The 19,506-nt window shown below is 39.6% G+C and overlaps 2 protein-coding genes across 2 annotated transcripts; one reads left to right on the top strand and one right to left on the bottom strand.

Moving 5' to 3' along the window:
- Positions 1 to 4,186: 4,186 nt before the first annotated feature.
- Positions 4,187 to 10,189, top strand: LOC146560520 (survival of motor neuron-related-splicing factor 30-like). Its single transcript, XM_085295866.1, has 6 exons — positions 4,187 to 4,334; positions 4,688 to 4,807; positions 5,863 to 6,005; positions 6,467 to 6,628; positions 9,224 to 9,377; positions 9,553 to 10,189. Exons 2-6 carry the CDS (start codon positions 4,688 to 4,690, stop codon positions 9,688 to 9,690), a joined length of 717 nt encoding a protein of 238 aa, XP_085151992.1. The 5' UTR covers positions 4,187 to 4,334; the 3' UTR covers positions 9,691 to 10,189.
- Positions 10,190 to 10,496: 307 nt separating this feature from the next.
- On the bottom strand, positions 10,497 to 18,239 carry LOC146560521 (max-interacting protein 1-like). The gene is made up of 6 exons (XM_085295867.1): positions 17,832 to 18,239; positions 16,716 to 16,818; positions 16,583 to 16,612; positions 15,230 to 15,344; positions 12,483 to 12,654; positions 10,497 to 12,387 (listed from the first exon to the last, which is right to left on the bottom strand). The coding sequence occupies exons 1-6, from the start codon at positions 18,058 to 18,060 to the stop codon at positions 12,224 to 12,226; spliced, it is 813 nt and encodes a 270-aa protein (XP_085151993.1). The 5' UTR covers positions 18,061 to 18,239; the 3' UTR covers positions 10,497 to 12,223.
- Positions 18,240 to 19,506: the final 1,267 nt, after the last annotated feature.

A 19,506-nucleotide genomic window follows, 5' to 3' on the forward strand; every position in this document is an offset into this window, starting at 1 on the left:
CTAGGCTACGCTAGCGGCTATGTTAGCAGTTGTGCTAGTGGCTGTGTTAGCGGCTAGTCGCGGTTAGCAGTTAGCCCGTTTTACACAATAACATTGGGTTCAAGTGTCAGACAAAATTCACATTTACCTCACAGTAGGGTACAACAGTTCTCGACTCCGGTTAACTATCCGTCAACCCGAAAATACGTCGGTCGCCCTTCTATGAACTCTGCGTTCAGTTTTTTTTTTTTATAAATTTTATTTAACAAACAATGAGTATACAACATACGAACAGATGAAGTATACAAAACAACAGAACATGAACACACAAAACCAGGGGTAAAAGAAAAAGGTAACAATTATAAGAATACACGCAAAAATTCACATACATAAATTGTTTTGAGAGCCTTTTTTTTTTGGTGGAGTCTGATATTGAATGTATGTACATTTCCACATCCTTAAAATAATGACAGAAATATGGTGTTTTGTTAAACTCCGCGTTCACTCGACACTGTTCAGCTCTCGTCTCTCTCGCTTCCTGCAGAGTGCACAAGGCTCCCCACTTACTTCCACCCCTCTATCTGAGACTACTTCAGGGTTCACTGGAGCTGTAGTACATATCAATACCATATCAAAAATAATGACATAAACCTCAAAATACAAATAAAAAGGTTGTGCATTTAACTAACACACATCACATACTTTGCAGGCATTTGTATACATTCTTGAACACATTAAACATTTGCAATTAACTATCAATATTAATGAACAAATTTAAATAATGAGCTACTTATATAGCCAGGGCTACATATATTTATTCATATTACTCTCATATTTGGCCATTCTTATATTTCGATTGTTCTTATGTTATTGTGTTTTTGCACACCTCTGTTGCTGGTGAAGCTCGCACACAAGAATTTCACTCACATGTACTGTACCAGTGTACCTCCACATGTGCTGTGACAATAAAAGTGATTTGATTTTGATTTGATTTTGAAAAATACAACTGTAGGGAGATGGTCTGCAACCATAGCTGATCTGAATTGTGCAACAAAAACAAAATCCACTCAATGACGGTTAAATGGCAAACAAAAGAACTATGGCTGCAACGGTCCATCGAGTAATTCGAATAATTCGATTGTAAAGAAATGTCCACACAAATTCTTTGCTTCGTTTAATGCACGGCTCGGTAGCGCGCCACTGTTACCATGGGAACTCGACCGCGAACGTTTCAGGGACATTTGTAACTAAAAACAGAGCTGTAATAGAAACGTAGTTAAGAGCAGCGTGTGAATAAAAGGTCTGACTGCATTAAGCCCACACAACCGCCAGTTTTTAACCGAAACACTCATAACACAACGGCAGCAGTGACGATGACGTTGGCACAGTTTAACGTGTTGAACGTGGAGCTGGCGTTTGTTTACACACCGCGAAGAGCAAAGGGGCGGGGCCGGTACCAAGACGGTGAGCTCAGGTCGAGTGAAAGAAAACGTGTTTGTAAAGTTGCAAAACAGCGACGCAGTTCCTGTAATCACCAATAAAAACGTTTACTGGGAAAAAGCTAGCGGGAGTCTTTCATCAAAGCACAAACTTAAAGCAACAAACTTAAAGCTGCTCCTTTTGTTTTACACTGAGAAAAATCTGCAGCCTCCAGTTATTAAAATATGCACATGAACTGTTAACTTAGTCTGATAACAGGCTGGTGCTTAAATGATACAGTAGCCTTCCTATTTTCCATGGAAGCAATACCTGCAGCAAACAGGGGTAAGTCTAAAGGGGGGCATGGGGTGTATTAGACCAGTGGTTCTCAAACTTTTCACAATGAGTACCACCTCATAAAATATATGTAGTATAGTAGTATAGACCTATTTATTTATCACCATATACAGTTTACACGAGACAGTTATATTTCTTATATGAATGTTATTATTTTAACCTTCATAAACAGGACGTGACAAGTGATAATAATAACAACAATATTAAAACATTCACAGCAGGTGGGTTATCCAATCTTTAAGCAATGACGTGATGAAACCTGCTTGCGGGTCCGAGCTGCTCTGTGTTTATTAAGGCTGTTGTGTTTTTAACATGTTTTAATGCTTTGTATCTTTTTCTATTTAATCTGAACAATCAGTGATCACTGTCGGCCTCTCTCGGTTTTTATTACCACTATTCATTTTAAAGCTCAGTTTTTAAAACCTGTAATGTAACTACAGCCCATGCAGCAGTATATTAATGATTAACCTCGTGTTGTGGATGGATTATATCAGTAGTTCTCTTGACTGAAGTTTTGTCCATTTAAAAATGATGGTTAAAACAGGGAAATGAGCCTGCCAGCGCTCTGTAGCAGAGACGATCACTGGCAATAAGGAAAGGGTGCTCTTCACAGAGGACTCACGCTCTGGGAGGGGAGACGTTTTTCTGGTCGACTCCCAGAAGAGCCTCAGGAACTCTTGTGTGTTGTGCAATGCCTTAATTAATCTTAAAATTCTTTTTGGAGATTTTTCCGCATACCATTAGAGAGAGCCCAAGCACCACCAGTTTGAGAACCACTGTATTAGACCATATTAATCTCAAGGCGTTCATAACATTTCTCACAATGAAAGTGAAATAGTATCAAATATTGTGTTAACTAAACTGCATTCATATTTAAAAATATAGAAATAAATACAAGCTTTTTTTTCAAAAGCCAATAAATATGTACATGGGCCATTAAACTCTGATCCACTGACCTGAGGGTTGTTAACAGGGTTGTTGGACACTGAATTATTGTTAATATTAATATTTAACATCTGCATCGTCATAACGTCTATGATGGTCTAATATCTGGTTAAATGTCTCTTAGGATGTTGCACCTCGACCAGATGCTTTTAGTAGCCAAAGCCATAGGCTTTGGGAAGGTCAGAATAATGAAGCCAGCTTTATTTTGTTTCATCAGAGTTGGTGTAAAGCACCCACAATTTTGTTGTACATCTTCAATGACTATTCTATTCTATTCTATTCTATTCTATTCTATTCTATTCTCAATCTAAACCAGTTTTGATGTGTATTTGGGATCATTGTCCTTTTGGAACCCTCAAATTGTGCCCAAGTTTCAACGCTCTAGCTGTTGGTTTGAGGTAAAGTTGTAGAATTTGGAAGTAGTCCCCATTTTTATTATTCCAGTCACAATATACCATTACCACTGGCAGCAAAACTATCCCAGAGCATGATGGTAACACCACCATGCTTGACAGCTGGTACAGTTTTCTTAGGTTTGACCTCATGGCTTGAACTTTGGTGATTCCTGGGTCATTCCTGAACAGTCTAACCAATTTCCTCTCATCTGAGGTGACAATTTGAACCATTTTCCACACCTTGGCAAAGTGGTCATGAGCTGAATAACTTGTACTTAAAATTGTAAAATTGTCTGAATTGATGATCTTGAAATCTGCAGTTATTTACAAATGGCTCCAAGAGACTTTCCCAACTTGCAAAAATCTACAATTCTCCTTCTTAGATCTTTACTGAGTTTCTTGGACTTTACCATTGTTCTGAGTATTGCTCTGTCCAATGAATGCTGTCAAACAAATCCTTTTTATGCTGGCAAACAGAAACTACCAAGTTTTAGTCAATCATGATCACTAATAAAAGGTTAATAGGGCTTGGCCTTGTCAAGTTAAAATATATTGTAGAACAGAGCACCACTTATTAAAGGATTTAAATGAGTTTGCTTGTATTTTTGAATCTGGGTGTATAATCTTGACCCCATTTGGTTTAGAGAAATGCTGTAAGAATGTGAGAAATTCAAACTTGTGCAGCCAATTATTGTTTTTGTTTTTTAAAGTCTTTAGGATCAACAGAATCATTCCACTCTGGAAAAAGGACTGATCAAAGATATCAAAGATTTAAAGCCACAAATTATCGTGACATTCATGCCCATTATGAGCATATATAAACTTTTTACAAAAATGCATCCCTACATAATACATAGTATGTGAGTTGTAGGAAGTTCAGTTTTTCTGTTGTGGACCTGATTCGTATTTGAATTAAACAATCTTTTGATTTATCGTTTTACCCTTGGAGTCTCCAAAATATTTAAGCTTTTATTTTATAATCTTCATCCTATAGGATAAGGGTATGGTTCACTTGTAATATGCAAAGAGACAATATTATTACCACCGTCAGGGGCGCTGGCGACATCAGAGCCCATCTGTTATCGCGAGAGCGTGTTCAATGTGTTTCCGGCTGGTTGTCCGCGACGGAAGTACAGAGAGTGGACTGTTCTTTCTTTTTAAGCAGGCATTTTGAACAAAGATATCAGGTTTAGAGTTGAATGCTTACTATATTTATCGGCAAAGAGTATTGATATTGAGGTAAGATTACACAGTAATCTGTTATTTTTGTCTCTCAACCAGTGTGCCGCTTATAGTTAGCATTAGCCGACGTACGTTAAATTTACGCAATTTTAGGGCCAAGGGAACCCTGCTTGCTAATCGTTTAGCGCCATGTTAGCGCGGATGCTATATGAGACAAAACGTAAATCATGGTCTTTAGTATTTTTGTGACACAGCTTTCACTCGTTACGGGTTTTACACAGCCTACGTTAGAAGTTTGTACATTCGGCATATGCCTAATCCAGGCTAGCACGCATATTTATTCCGTTTGTCACTGAATTATAGGATTTGTGCTAACGCAAGTAGCCATTTTCCCTGTTTTGTCAACACAGATGTCGGAGGACTTGGTTAAACAGTTGAGCAACTACAAAGCCCAGCTGCAGCAAGTTGAAGTCGCTCTATCTACTGATCCAGACAATGAAGACCTTCTTAAACTCCAAAAAGACTTACAGGTTTGTTTAATTTACTCATAGTAGACAATTGCTTCTTTTAAAGCAAGGTGAGCAAGTGATGTGTTGCTGTTACTTTTAAAGTAACACAACGAAAACATAAATGAATTATTTATAAGTTTTGAATAAATGAAAAAAAAAAACACTGTGTAAAAAAAATAATTTATATAATGTTGTTTCTGACTCAAAATTATTTGCTATCATTCAGGAGAGATGTTTCACAGATTATAGTTCAACAAGTCATTTACAACAGTTTAAATACTTACAATAATACTTACTATATATACACACACACACACACAAACAAAAACACCCAGCACGCCCCTGCGGGCGGTTTATCCTTCAAGCTCGGGTCCTCCACCAGAGGCCTGGGAGCTTGAGGGTCCTGCGCAGTATCTTAGCTGTTCCCAGGACTGCGCTCTTCTGGACAGAGATCTCCGATGTTATTCCCGGGATCTGCTGGAGCCACTCGCCTAGCTTGGGAGTATATATATATATATATACATACTCCCAAGCTAGGCGAGTGGCTCCAGCAGATCCCGGGAATAACATCGGAGATATATATATATATATATATATATATATATATATATATATATATTATATATATATATATATATATATATATATATATATATATATATAAAAAATAATTTGACGCTCCCTAGTGTGTGGACTGATGTTGTGTTGTGGAAAAGAACCGATGATCTCCTGATAAGGTTTTATCCTATGTGGAGAATATCCCATTTAACAAATTACACCAATAGCATGCATTCCAACTTGTAGGAAACTGAAATGTTTCAAAAGACAATATTTTGTGTTATTCCTATTTTAATGTTTTAAAGTTCTGTCTGACTGTCTTTACAGTTGAGCTTGATTTCCTTAACTGATTAATGTTTTAAACCTTAATTGTGGGGCGTGCCACAGTGATTTATATTATGATACTTTTGCACTTTCTGTCACTCTCTTTTTATTGTTACAACTGCAGCGACTTGTTACTGTTAACTATATTTTCTGATGGAGAATGAAAATCTGATTTCCTTTTATGTATTTTGCAGGAAGTCATTGATTTGACAAAAGACCTCCTGACCTCACAGCCGGCAGAGACTGTTGCCAAAACAAGTGGCTCGGACACAGTTCCTGTGAAGCATGGCTGGAAAGTGGGAGACAAGTGTCTGGCTATGTGGAGTCAGGACGGACAGTGAGTGTCAGCAGCCTCTTTAAATGAAAACATTATGTGTGTCCACATACTTTTTATAGCGCTGCAATTTAAACCCTCATCTGATTTGTAGTAGCTGTTTTATTATTTACTTTATTATTTTTGTAGATGCATGTTAGTCGCACATGTCAAATACCTACATTTCCAACTGTACTTGTTCAGTGAGTCAAGGAAATGAGATTATTTATACTGATATGGGACAGCATTGTAAAAACAATATTATAAGCAACAATTTTAGATTTAAATCCACACATTTAGCCATGTTCAAGGAAACAAGTGTACAGTTTTTTTTTATAAATATATATTGTAAAAATGGAAAATGGTGTAAGATGTGTAGTTGTATTTAACAGACAGATTATATGTTAGTTTTAGGCTTTACTTATAAAGTAGACCTGGCGTATTTGGCTCATACTCACCTGCTTACAGACGGGATTTTTTTGCAGGATTTATGAAGCGGAGATTGAGGAGATAGACCGAGACAACGGCACTGCAGCCGTTACCTTCACTGGATATGGGAATGCTGAAGTGATTCCTCTACAGAACCTCAAGGCAGTAGAGGAAGGAAAGCTTTTGGAGGAGGATGGGAGTATGAAGCCAAAGTCGAGGTATGAACAAACTCTTCTCTAACTCACTCAATGAAACTCTGTGCATATAAAACTGAACTTAAATCAAGGACAGGAATGGGAACAACTGTAATCAACCATACGGACAATTGAGACACAATTAAATGATTTAAAGCTTTAGAACTAACAACACAAGAACTTTGAAGAATTGGTGCTGCATAACTCAAAGTGATTGAAGCCGAACTTAGCTTAGCTCAGTGGTTCCCAAACTTTTTTTTGCTGGGCCCCCCTTTGTTTTACAAGAATAGACAGGGGGAACAAATCGTGGCAGGATGAGCCTGATATTATTTGTATCCCGCTGTAACTTTACTGTATAAAGAGCTAACATCTCCAAAATGTCCAGAGTAGTTAGTCATTACAACAAGTGTTTGTGAACTAAAAATCAAGAATGTGGGATACTGTTTGTCTGTGATTTGAAGAGCCCAGCGCGTGCTCCCGACGCAAGGGAAACCAATTCTGCCGTTGAGACCTACCTTAGCACTTGTGCAGGGTGAAACGAAAGGGTAGATATGCTTCACCATATTTTCTAGTCTTTGGCTAAGAATGAAGTTGGTTTGGAAACATATTCAGCGATGCTTCATCTCCTGCTTTGCGTTTCTGTGGGCGCCCCGTACTAGCAGTGTCCAAGCGTTGTTTTGTTTTTTTTCCTTTTCATACCACGCCGGGCCCCACACTTTGGGAAGGTCTGGTTTAGCTAATCTTATTAAAAGAAAATAACAAAATTAAACTTAACTGCATGCTACTTAACACAAAAGGATGTAGCGCCATTAGAAAAAAAGTTTGTTAGGAAAAAACAAAATAGAATTTTACTATCAAGCTATGGGTAACTTTTGCATCAACCGTACAGAGCAATGAAAAAGGGCAGCAAACTGCTAACAGTAAATTATAGGAACCTAAAATGATAGCTTAGCAGCCCTAAAGCAGCTGCGGCAATTAGTGTTGACGCTTGACTGGACCGTGGGACTGAAGCGGTCCAGTCAGTTGTTTTTGAAAGCAGGATGAGAAACAAGTGCAAGTACAAATCGGTAGCAGAGGCCTGCGCACACTAATTAGTCTATAAAATGGGTAAAGTGGGACTACATATGCAAATTAGCTTAAGCTAACTCTGGTACAATGCCTGGAATGGCAACATTTTGTTAATATTGTACATGTTACCTTTTCAGATAAAATTAATTATTGATGATGATGATGATGATGATGATGATGATAATAATAATGATGATGATGATGATGATGATGACGGGGGTGACCGTGGTTCAGGGAATTATCATTCCCTGATAATGACCGTGGTTCAGGGGGTTGGGTCTGGAAGCTCATCTTGTAACCGGAAGGTTGCCGGTTCGATCCCAAACTCTGTCTGTAGCTGGTTGTTGTGTCCTTGGGCAAGACACTTCACCCTACCGCCTACTGGTGTTGGCCAGAGGGGCCGATGACGCGATATAGCAGCCTCACTTCTGTCAGTCTGCCCCAGGGCAGCTGTGGCTACAACTGTGGTTTGCCTCCATCAGTGTGTGAATGAGAGAGTGAATGAATAGTGGAATTGTAAAGCACTTTGAGTGTCTAGAGAAGCGCTATATAAATGCAAACCATTATTATTATTATTATTATTATTATTATTATTATTATTATAAGAAGACAATAGGAAATTCTACTATTATCCATGAAAAAAAGTTTCTTATTTAACCATCAGTTTAAAACAGTGCATATATCTGTAGCAATTAGCTTTATTAGTAGAAACACATCAATCTCTACTAATAAAGAAGAAAGTAGAAAAATAAGATTGTTTCTATAAACGAGGGCTAAAATTCGAGGGACCGGAACTGGCAAATTTCCAGTATTCTTGTTCTGGAGTCGTCATTAATTGGTCATATGGCTGATTAAGAACTGGTCTGCTTCAATCATACACAACTTGCGCACAGCAGCGCAGACAAATAGTCACTTCTGCAGTCACAGCCATATGCTAACAAAGCTTGGAAGTAAGTTTGCCAAAGACCGCTGTGAAAACCTTTGTAACAACAAACCTAATCAGACAGCTAAATGTGGACACTAAAGAAATTAACAGAGGGAAAGTAGCTCAAAGTATCAAGGACTCAAAGCCAGCCACAAGACAGCAGTCTCAGCAAGAGCAAGGGATTTAAGCTGTTAAAAGGAAAATGGTGGAGATGAATATAAACAAGAAAAGGGACAGTGTCCTGCTACCAGGCAAATTTATAGGCACATTGTAAAATGATGCAAGTATCTGAAAGTCTTTTGCTGAATAGATCTGCTGCACCTGCTTTTGGCTGGTAAGGTAAAATCTGTCAGATTCAGTTGGGTGTACAGCAACACAGTTAATTCTTTTTGTACCGCTTTCCAGTAGCAGAGCACTTTATTTTCAATAAAGTGAGAAAACAACCCTTAATTTACAGCAGTTACAATTCTGAGAAAGAAAATTAGAATCGGGGGAATCTGTATTGACTCTCTCTCTCTCTCTCTCTGTCTCTCTCTCTCTCTCTGTCTCTCTCTCTCTCTCTCTCTCTCTCTCTCTCTCTCTCTCTCTCTCTCTCTCTCTCTCTCTCTCTCTCTCTCTCTCTCTAGGAAAGAGCAGATAGCAGAGCAGAGGGAGTATAAAAAGAAGAAAGCTCAGAAGAAGGTACAGAGGATGAAGGAGCTGGAGCAAGAACGAGAGGAGCAAAAGTCAAAGTGGCAGCAGTTCAACAACAAAGCCTACTCAAAGAACAAGAAAGGCCAGGTAAGTTATTTTTAAGGCTAGTGTTAGAAAACCAAGATATCGGCTTGAAACTAGTGACATGTGTCCATAGGTTACTGTTAAGTTCTTTGTAATGCATAATTAATACAAATTTTCCAGTACTACATTGTTGCAACAGCTACTAATGTTGATTTCCATGTGCTTTTGTTTATTCTAGGTGAAGAGGAGCATATTTGCATCTCCAGAAAGCGTCAACGGCAAGGTGGGAGTGGGAACGTGTGGTATTGCAGACAAGCCTATGACCCAGTACCATGACACGTCCAAATACAATGTCAGACATCTAATGCCACAATGACCTGATATGACCTGTACATAATAGTCCACTGTATACTAGCTGTATCAGTGCTTTCCATTGTGTTTATACATGATTTAAGTTTCTCGAGTAAAGTAAGCTTTGAAAGTAAGTGCTTGCACACCAATGTTTTGAAATATTGTTGTAGTTTCATATATATATATTATTATTATTATTATTATTATTGTTAGGCACAACAAATACAATCCATATGAGGGACTTGCCCTCCATTGGAGCAAGGTCATCTATTATGTAAGAAAAGGAAATGGTGTTTTAGAAAAACCATAGAGTTTGCGGTTTGTCCACTGAGGCCAAATACCATCTGTTTTATTTATAAACATGCGCCTGTAGATGTGGTTTTTGCATTTGAGGCTGGATTTTAAACATTAACGTGTTCTAGGAAAGTCTGAATTAATAATGGTGTTGATTTTGAGTTGGCTGAATTTAAGTTTTCCCTCATGTACATATAACAGTGAAATAAACATTGTTTTCAGTTTTTAAAGATTTGATCCTTTACATCATTTCACCATCTCAGCAGTGTATTTTAGTCGTGGCCCCGTCAGGTCCTGTAGGTGGTGGCAAAGCGATGTCGTCAACATCAGGTTGCAGCTGTGAATACAACCGATTTTCTCATTTGAGTAACATGATTTTTTTTAATTTTTTTTCTCTTTTCTCATGTTAGATGCTCAACATTGGCAAACTGGCTACACCACAGACCTGACTTGCATGTGAAACTTGCTCTGTTTTAATACAACTCTTATGACTTTATTGAACGTTAAAAGTAGGGATTAAAATAGACAGGATTGGGGTTTTTCTGTGTAGAGGTTTATTAAGATTTCAAGGGTAGTTATCAGGAACTGTAACAAAGCAGGGGACCAGCAGCACATGTTTTGCAAAAAAGTCACCTTGGATGGCTGATTAAGCACAAGAAAAACATTCTGGGGGTGTGCTTCAACGTACTTCCTTAACAAAAGTCATTTTCATAGTGCATTTTATAGTTTCCCAAACATGTTGGGGGTTACAGGTGCAAGAGTCATATACCCACTTTAAGACACAATTTGGTGGTGATCTACTTAGAAACTGGATCAGAAGAATGCAGATAAATGGTCTCATTTGGTTTCATGGATTTGAATAGCTCAGCAGTGCAATTCTTTGCGTCAAATACACATCAAATTATCAAGTCTCCAGATTTCAAGGATTTTAGCTTTTTCTGCTACGATACAAACAAAAAAGTTAAACAATGAAGTACAAACCAAAATCTGTGGTGTTTATGTGGTTCATGCTACACACATGGTTGTAAGACTCAATCCAAAGCACATTACAACATGATTAGAAAGGCTACATTCAAATACACATGCACCATAGCGTTTCGAGTCCATTACAATCATTTCACTGTTGATTATGAATAGCTGGTACTACCGCTGGAGCAAGTGGAAAACTATAATTTGGAGTTGGACGGACAGAATAATGTGCTAAACCCAGCCAACACTGAAGATCTATTAAAACTAGAGGCATTATTGCTTGAGCTTTGTGCTTGGACAAGTGCGGGATAGCTTATTACTGTCTAAAAAAAATTTAATTCACGCACAGTGTGAAAGCATTTCGAGTAATGCATTAAACTAGCACTGCTTCAGTGGGGATTTTACATCATGTAAGTTTGGTAAACATTTAGAAACAGAAAATAATAAAAGAATTTAACAGCAAGGGTTTTTTTTTCCCATTCAAGCATGACCAAGACCTAGCTACAGTACAATTAAATATACCAAAAATAAATATTATATGCAAAAATAAATTAGAATAACAAGGGTGGACTGCACCACCTCTCTGTATCTGACTGTATGTCACTTAAGAAGAGGGACGCCACATGGATCGATGATGTTGGTGGGTCCTAAAGCAGAGGTTATAGAAGTATGATAAACATTTTGGAATGCAGACATTTTAGCCCTTTCCTCTGACTTGGACACAGACAAGAAGTGCTATCTGGATACATTATCCAAAGAAAAAGGGCCATGTTTTTTTGTTTTTACAAGGCAATGGAGCGAACGTTCCCAATGGTGAGTTTCTAGCTGGTATTTGGGATTTTTTGTCTGTTTTGCTGGTTTCTGAGGATCAACTTCACTAAAGGTACAGTTTAGCCTTTAGTGTTTGACACAGGTGCATTCATGGGTCCTCTAAAGGATCACTATCAAGTGCAGGTATGGCGGCTTCAAGCTGGTAATGGGTAAAGGGACATTCGGGTGATTGATTAAGTCATCTTTTAAAGTAAGGAAACCGTATATTGCTGGAGATTTGTGGTTGTGTAAATTGGAGCCGCTTGGTTTTTGGAAGGAGACTGTTTTAGACTTTCAGACTTGAGCTGAACTTAAGGCTGGTTCTTGGGTGGAGATGTTTCATTTGTCAGGTAAAGATAGGATAGGGGCTGGTTCTTCTGATGACAGATTAGCTAAACGGTAAGGGAGACTGGAGCTGTAGGCTGGTACTTTGACAGGTAAAAGCCATAAAAGACTGCAGCTTAATGAAAGTATAGGCTGGTGCTTTAAGCAGAAAAGGCCAGTTTCAGGCTGCAAGTGGAGTAGCCCTCATCACTGGCGGAGCTCTGCCGGCTGCTATGGTCATCCAGGTCGCTTGCACCACTGGTGCTTACACTGTCCATTTCTCCATGGGAGAACTCAGTGCTTTCCACATCAACTTCAATTTCCTCTGCTCAAACACACACAGACACATAAAAAAAGCCAATGAATACAAATCAGTCTCTGCATTTGAAATGAAATGAAGCCTTTAGTGCAAGTACTAACCTCTGTCAGACTCTGAGCGATCAGAGTCCATGCGGGAACCCAGGCTGTCCGTACGAACGCGCTCCCACTCTCCGTGGGTCTGCAGCAGAGCTAGCTGCCTCTGCAGGTGCCTTTGCTCCCTCTCTAAGGTCTCCAGCTGGTGCTGACTCCTCCGGTCTATCTCTTCAAGTTTCTAAAAAGTGGCACGAGTAAGAATTAAAAGTACTGCATTATGCAGAAACCTAACAACAATGTCAGGCGATCTGTGAGGTTCTTAACCATCCCAGTCAGTGTTTTCAAAAAGCATTTTCAAAGATATCGTTATCACTACACCTCTGTAAATGTTCCTCATGTTTAACATAATATGGAAAGCATGGCAGAATTCTCATGTATGCAGCGAGTTGATAATGTGGTAATATGTACATATATATGGCTGCTGTAAAATGCGATATTTCCAATAAATTATTTAACACAGTGACAGCAAGTTGCTGGATGGGATCTAAGGGAATAGATGGTGCCTGTGTGTGGTGGATAAAAGTGAAATATGGCTGGATGGAGAAGGAAGAGAATTCATTTTATGAGCTTCGCTATACAAATGAATCTAAAGGTCACCCCGTCCTGCTTTGGACAAGAGCGTTTTGCTTTTGGCCCTCTTAGTTTTAATTTATGCATTTAACCTTCGCCAACTTGGACTCCAGTCCAGTTTAGGTCCACTTATGATTTCCAGTAGTTTTTGTTGGATGTGTGTACTTTAAGTTGTTTACTGCAATTGTAGCTGTTAAGCTAAGAAATAACCAAAGTCCTGAAATTCAATTATGAACCTCTGTAATTATACGGATATAAGATCACATAATCCCGGTCATTACGCCCAGTTGTCCCATGAATCAAAGCTCATGTATGGAACTATAGCAGCACAGTCTGGATAATTTGCACACAAACCAGCAGTTGAACAAGATTTGCTGCTTATGTGTACATTGAAACTAATGTAATTTCTCCACAGCTGCACATTTATAGTTCCAAGTGGCAGAATGTGTAAAATGAACAGTGATTTTGGGGGAAAGTAATTCATTGAAAAAGGACTGCTTTTCCTATTGGCAAAAGCTGTGTATTACATTTCATGTAATGTCCCCTATTATATTGTTAAGATAATAAGCATTTGGGACATATTAGCTTGAAATATAAATAAAGATTTATTTGGCTGTGACACCTGCTTCATTTTACATAAATATGACAAAAATGTATTTGTGGTATTATATTATGAAGGGTAAGACTTTTGACCTGCTAGTTCTGAGTAACGTTTAAATAGACTTGTGTGTTTGTATAATTGAATTTGGTATAATGGAGCCTCCACATAAGTGACAGTAGTGCTAGCCTTTCTCTCTGCAGCTCAACAGAGCTTATTATTGGCTGCACCTGCTCCACCTTTTATTGTACTGCACAACCCCTGGTTCCAAAAATACAAAGCAGCAGCATTCAAAAGCCTCATTTCCTGGATGTGAAACAGGCAAGTCCAAAGTCAACAGCTGACATCTTAGGTACTTTACTCACTAACCCCGACTGTGATAAACTCTCAGAGTCTGTTGCCAAGCCAGGATTGCTTTCATATTGTAGCCTTTAGTCATTCTTTAGCTGTTGCTCACAGCTGGAAACTGTACAGACGGGGCAAAAAAACAGCACCAATCTTTCCACCAAAGTTTGATCTGAGTTTGCTTGCTGTACTCAGGGGAGCCATTGCATTGAATGTTTGAAATCTTTAAGTCTCTTTTAGTTCAGTCAGTCAACTAGTTTTAATAGCAGGATAGCTGCAGTGCTCCTAAGTCCAAGGTTAAGTGTCCCATTCTGATGTTATCCTGCAGTGTTAAAGACACAAGTTCTAATCAAAGACTTACCAAGGCTCAAAACCTTGCAAAAGTGAGCCCTGCAAACATCCCCAGGGAGATTTTTTCAAAGGGGAAGAAAAACTCAAACAACCACACAGCAGCTGCCTTAAGGTCCAATCATCTCGGGGTTCTGGGAAAAGTGACTCTGCTTGAAAAATCCCTACTTTACATGTAAACCATAAGCGCGCAAGCATTTAGCGTTGCTTTATTGCCAGTTTATGATAAATGTTGTGTTTATCTAGTCGTATCTTCTCCTTTCCTAGTGTTTGAACTGAGTCAGTTACAATTAAAATCAAACCTTTTCATCCTGCAGCGGCTGCTGGAAATAACACAGCTCTCTCCCCCTGTTTGAGCCAATATACAAAGCAATTTGCTGTAAACAGAATGCCGGCACTGCTGTTGACAGCAACAGGCCTTTTCTTTTTCTTTTATTATTCTTTTTTTTTACTGATAATTACCCATGACTGAATTTAGTTGCTTTGGTTTCAGGGTCCTGCTCTTAGTCACGCTTTGCCTGTATCCAGGCCTTTGAATCTCACCACTTTGCAGAAACACAGCAGACAGTTCTGTTTGATTTCAGGCCAGTTCATGCTGGCTCGCCGTCACACCGCTATGGCTTGCTGGGACACATTATGTTATTAGTATCACCTGTGTTTTTCGTGCTACGACAAGTCAAAGCCCCTGCTGTGAATAAGGCCTTTTTCGGCATGTTGACTAAACGGTTATCTTGTTGCTGCTGCTTTCCCAAAACGATATTAACCAAACTATTAACACGTCGGCAGTCAGGCAGAAAAAGCTTGATGTCAGTATGGTTGCATTACTACTTTTGAGAGGAAATCAGCTCTTAGTCCCATTACAGCGCCACACTCCTCCCTTAGACTACCACACCTTGATATGTGCTTTGGCCTTGTTGAGCAGTCCCAGAGTGGTATGCCGACTGCAGTCTGGTCCCAGAGGAATGAGGGACTTCAACCTCTCCAAGCACAGACGAAGATGTGCTCGCCTGTAAATGACATAGAGCAATCTGCATTATTCAACATAATACATGAACAGAAAACTGACTGATGAATTTGCACAGTAATCTATTCATTTGCACTGATCCTCATCCGGTCAGATTATTACCTCCTCATCCAATTTGATTTGTATCTTATTAGAAAAAGCAAAAACTACTTGATTGTTCCTCATCAATTCTATTCAGGATGATGAGTGATGTAAGTGTTAATGGATCCTGGCACTTTATCTGTTTATCCCTTTTGCTCATAAGCTATGCCATCTGACTCCCTTACAATTAAATATGGATCTGTCTGGTCCCAGATTTAAAAACTGCCGAGGTCAGCCTGATATTCTATTTCTGATCCACCAAAGCCTCTGAGCCTGTGGTCTGAATGAATGCAGAAACTGGCAAAGGACACTCACTATCCTTTCAAAAAAATGGTGTAAAATGTAGGTCAAGTCATGATGTCATCTCTTTTCTTCTGCATTGGCCACCATTTTGTAATAGAAAACAGTCCTTTATGAGCCTTCTTGAAGATGCTCTCTTCCTCTTTTCATTTATCATTTAAAGTGAGAATATGTCACACATGGCTGGGCATTTAATTTTAGGATAAATGTGTCCTGACATTTGTTTCAGAGCAGAGGCTGCCTCATCCTGGAGCTACAGACGCAAGCTGCAGTTAGACCTGCAGCTGAGAATCTCTCACGAAGGAGCCCTGTTGTCTGGAAACAGACGGTTCCCATTTGCTGACTGGGGAAATGTCTGCACGTCCTCTAGGAACACTGCTGCTTACATCTCCCTTATATTTGCCTCGCAAAACGCACTCTCCTATCACACACAACTCATGAAATATCAGAGTTGTTGATAAAAAGATCTTTTTTTATAATCCCATGATGATACCATGCTGACTTATAGAACTCTGGTGCGAGTCATGTTGAAAATGCATGGCCAACATATTTAGCATATGACTTAGATATGCAAACAGTTTGAAGCTCCATTTCGAAACAACCGACTGTTGAGATAAACTGCCACAGACGATTAACAACTATGGGCGTGTTGTTGGGTTTTTTTCCATCCTTCATCCTCACAGTCAACTTGTTATGCATAGGTAGCAACGAAGGAAGTATGACTCGCAATATTTCATTGTCTTTATTTTACCCTCTTTAGTGCAGTCTTCACCTGTCTGCATTATGTGTTTATAACCTAAACATGCATATAAGTGACCTCCTCTGTGATTTTTCACTCACCTGTTCTTTTCCAGTTCATTGTGTGCCGACCTGTTGAAAATAGGTATATAAATATATAACCAGAACGGTCACATGGCTTAAATATGCAAAATACAGCATATGCATATAAATATATTTCCAGACTTTAACCTACCTATTGTGAACATTGTCCAGTTTCCTGTTCTTTAATTTGCGTTGTTTCTGTTGAAGTGAAATCTGGGTTGCGGGGTATGTTGAAGCATACCCGTGCTCACATTCTGGTGATAGAAGAAAAAAGATAAAGAGGATTAAATATGCTACAAGGAAGAAGATGGTTGGATTTGAGCAATGGCAACACATCCTTGGAATGACTAAAATTCGGTGCAATGCACAAGCACACCTTAAAAAATGTCCATGCATATATACATATAGTTTCATTTAGAGCAAGTCAATTTAAACTTATCAAGAACAGTCCAGACTGAAGAGCAAACGCTTGGAAACAGCTCTCAAGCGAGAAGAATTTAACAAATCACACAAGAACTACTGTTCCCAGAAACCTCGCCAGACAAAATCCTGCACGCGATTGGTCAACTGCAGTGACACTCGCGTTGGAAACATGGATCCTGACCAATGAGAACTTTGCAATTTGTTCCATGTGGAAACCATGTGAACAACACATACAAGGAAGCAGATGCTGGCCGAGCAAACCCGCAGTTGGATTTCGAATTAGGAATTTTCATTGGAAATTAAAAAACCCACATTGCAGTCTAGATCAGAGAGGGCGTAAATGCGAGATTTCCGAGTGGATATGATATTTTAGGAGCGCAATCTTAAAATTAGCTGTGAGGGAATGATAGAAAAAAGAAGTATAAACTGGATGTCTCGTGTCATAAACGTCTACATGTATGAACGTAAATGCGCACACATGCATGGCTGTGCTAGTTCATATAATGAATACACTGAACCGTGCGTTATGAGCCGGGCTGCGTCTCCCACGGTCTGCAAAAACACCGGTTTTAATGGGAGCGGATCGCTGCAAGGCTATTGTTGCGAGGCTGTCTCCGCTATGCGATTGTTTCCCGACTTCCAAATTTCGGTGATTTCTGGAGTTCTTCGAGTGGTCATATTACGCAGGATAAGAGTGAGGCCGATTGAGACGGCACGGTTTCCCAGTAGCAGGTAAAACATGACGGGCTGCTGTCGGGCTGCGCGTCTTTTGTCGCCTTCGCCTCTATTGTTGTCTGCTCGGCGCATTACGTGTTAATATCCCCTGCAGCCCGTGTTTACTTACTTCCGTTGTTCTTCTCAATGTTTTCAATGTAATTGGCTGCATCGAGCAGCACTTGCACGTTCTTCATAAAAGTGCCGATTTGGTCCATTGCGGAACATTTGGAGTATATAACGTCGCTGAAAGAATAGTCGGACATCTCTCCGAAATCCTGCTGGTCCATGGACGCATCAGACTCCGACATGACCTCTTCGGGTTTCAGCTCGCTGTGATGTCTCATGTACTTTACCATTTTTTCTGTTCTTTCTTTGTTTCTTTTTTTTAAAACTTTAGGCTTTTGGGGGGGCTTTGACAAATACGCAGCGCTGAAATTGCTCTCCTTGTTCCGTCTGTGCGCTGAGCGGATGACTGAAATGAACTAGGCTGGATGGAATTGCAGTCCTTAGCCTCAGCCACTTGCCCTACTTGGTGGATAATCCCTCCCACTAACGCATGCACATTGCATTCATTGTCAACCGTGCCATAATAAATCCTCATTATCAATACTGCAAGAGAGTAACAAATAGCACACTTGTGTCCAGTGACATTCTGCAATAATGACTGCTTTCATTTGTAATAAAGCTGCATTATTTTAGCTGCCATAAACTGGATAATTATGACGAATGCTCCTTTTCCCATGTGCATTCAGTTATCTCTAAATATGTATGTGAACAGAGTTTAAAAGTGAAAAAGCATTAAGATCAAACGGCAGATCTAATCAATAGTTCAACCTGGATACCGGGGACAACTGCCAGGGTTGGTCTTGGTTATAAATATGTAATCACTTGGGGCTTTTGTGTTGTTAAAGGGCCCCACATGGTCCTGCTTCAATGCTGGAACCGCACTCTATTCCCACATGCTTTTAAATGTGCTCTGTAATTAACATCTTTACACATTTGTACACTGGGATAGCAGTTTAGAGAGCTACTTGTGTCGCTTTCATGTTGCACCGCGTTGTCATCCCATCCTCACAAAAAACAGATACCTGTGCGACATTTGAAAGCCGATTGAATGCAGTACAACTCAGGTGTTTGATGTGATAATTTTAGGTGATTCGTTTACTTCCTGCTGGATTGGAAAATTGAGTTTTGTCAGGGGAGTGCAGGTGGGGAGGGGGATTCTTGGCGTAAATCAAATGAACTCATATTAGTTCAGGTGCAGTTTGTTTGCCATTATTTGCATTTAATAATCTCATTGTTTGCCCCCCTCAGCCCCTCTGTGTGTCTTTTCCTGGTTACAAAGCAGTCTAAACTCACATCGAGATTAAAAGGAAAGTTGCAAACAAGTGAAAGGATTTTTAGGAACAGGCACAGCCAATCCTTGTGTAGAAATGTCTTTACTTTACTAAACTTTAAAGTTATCTGCCATTTTCAAAAATTAACCTTGAAATTGAACCTTTTTCGAGCTTGATGCTCCACTTCTGTTGTCCCTTTTGAGAGATTAAGAAGTCATTTTGCCCCACACTGGGAGGAATGGAAGAGAACAGAGGGGGGAAAGGGACTGCCTTTACAAGGCCAGCCATGCGTGCAGGGCTGTGTTGTGCCTCTGAGACAATGGGTGCAGATGGCTGGCCCGCTGCAGATGTGGTCTGGCCTGTAACGGACGCCTGTGAGAGAGTACACCATCCCATAGAGGCTTTAATAAGCCTGGCGAGGCCTCTCACATGGACACTGAACAGTGACGCACACTTCAGGGACAC

The sequence above is a fragment of the Mchenga conophoros genome, linkage group LG13 (assembly GCF_057382185.1).
Source record: "Mchenga conophoros isolate Kocher_MC1m ecotype Shallow Benthic linkage group LG13, M_conophoros_male_GT1.1, whole genome shotgun sequence".
NCBI lineage: Eukaryota > Metazoa > Chordata > Actinopteri > Cichliformes > Cichlidae > Mchenga > Mchenga conophoros.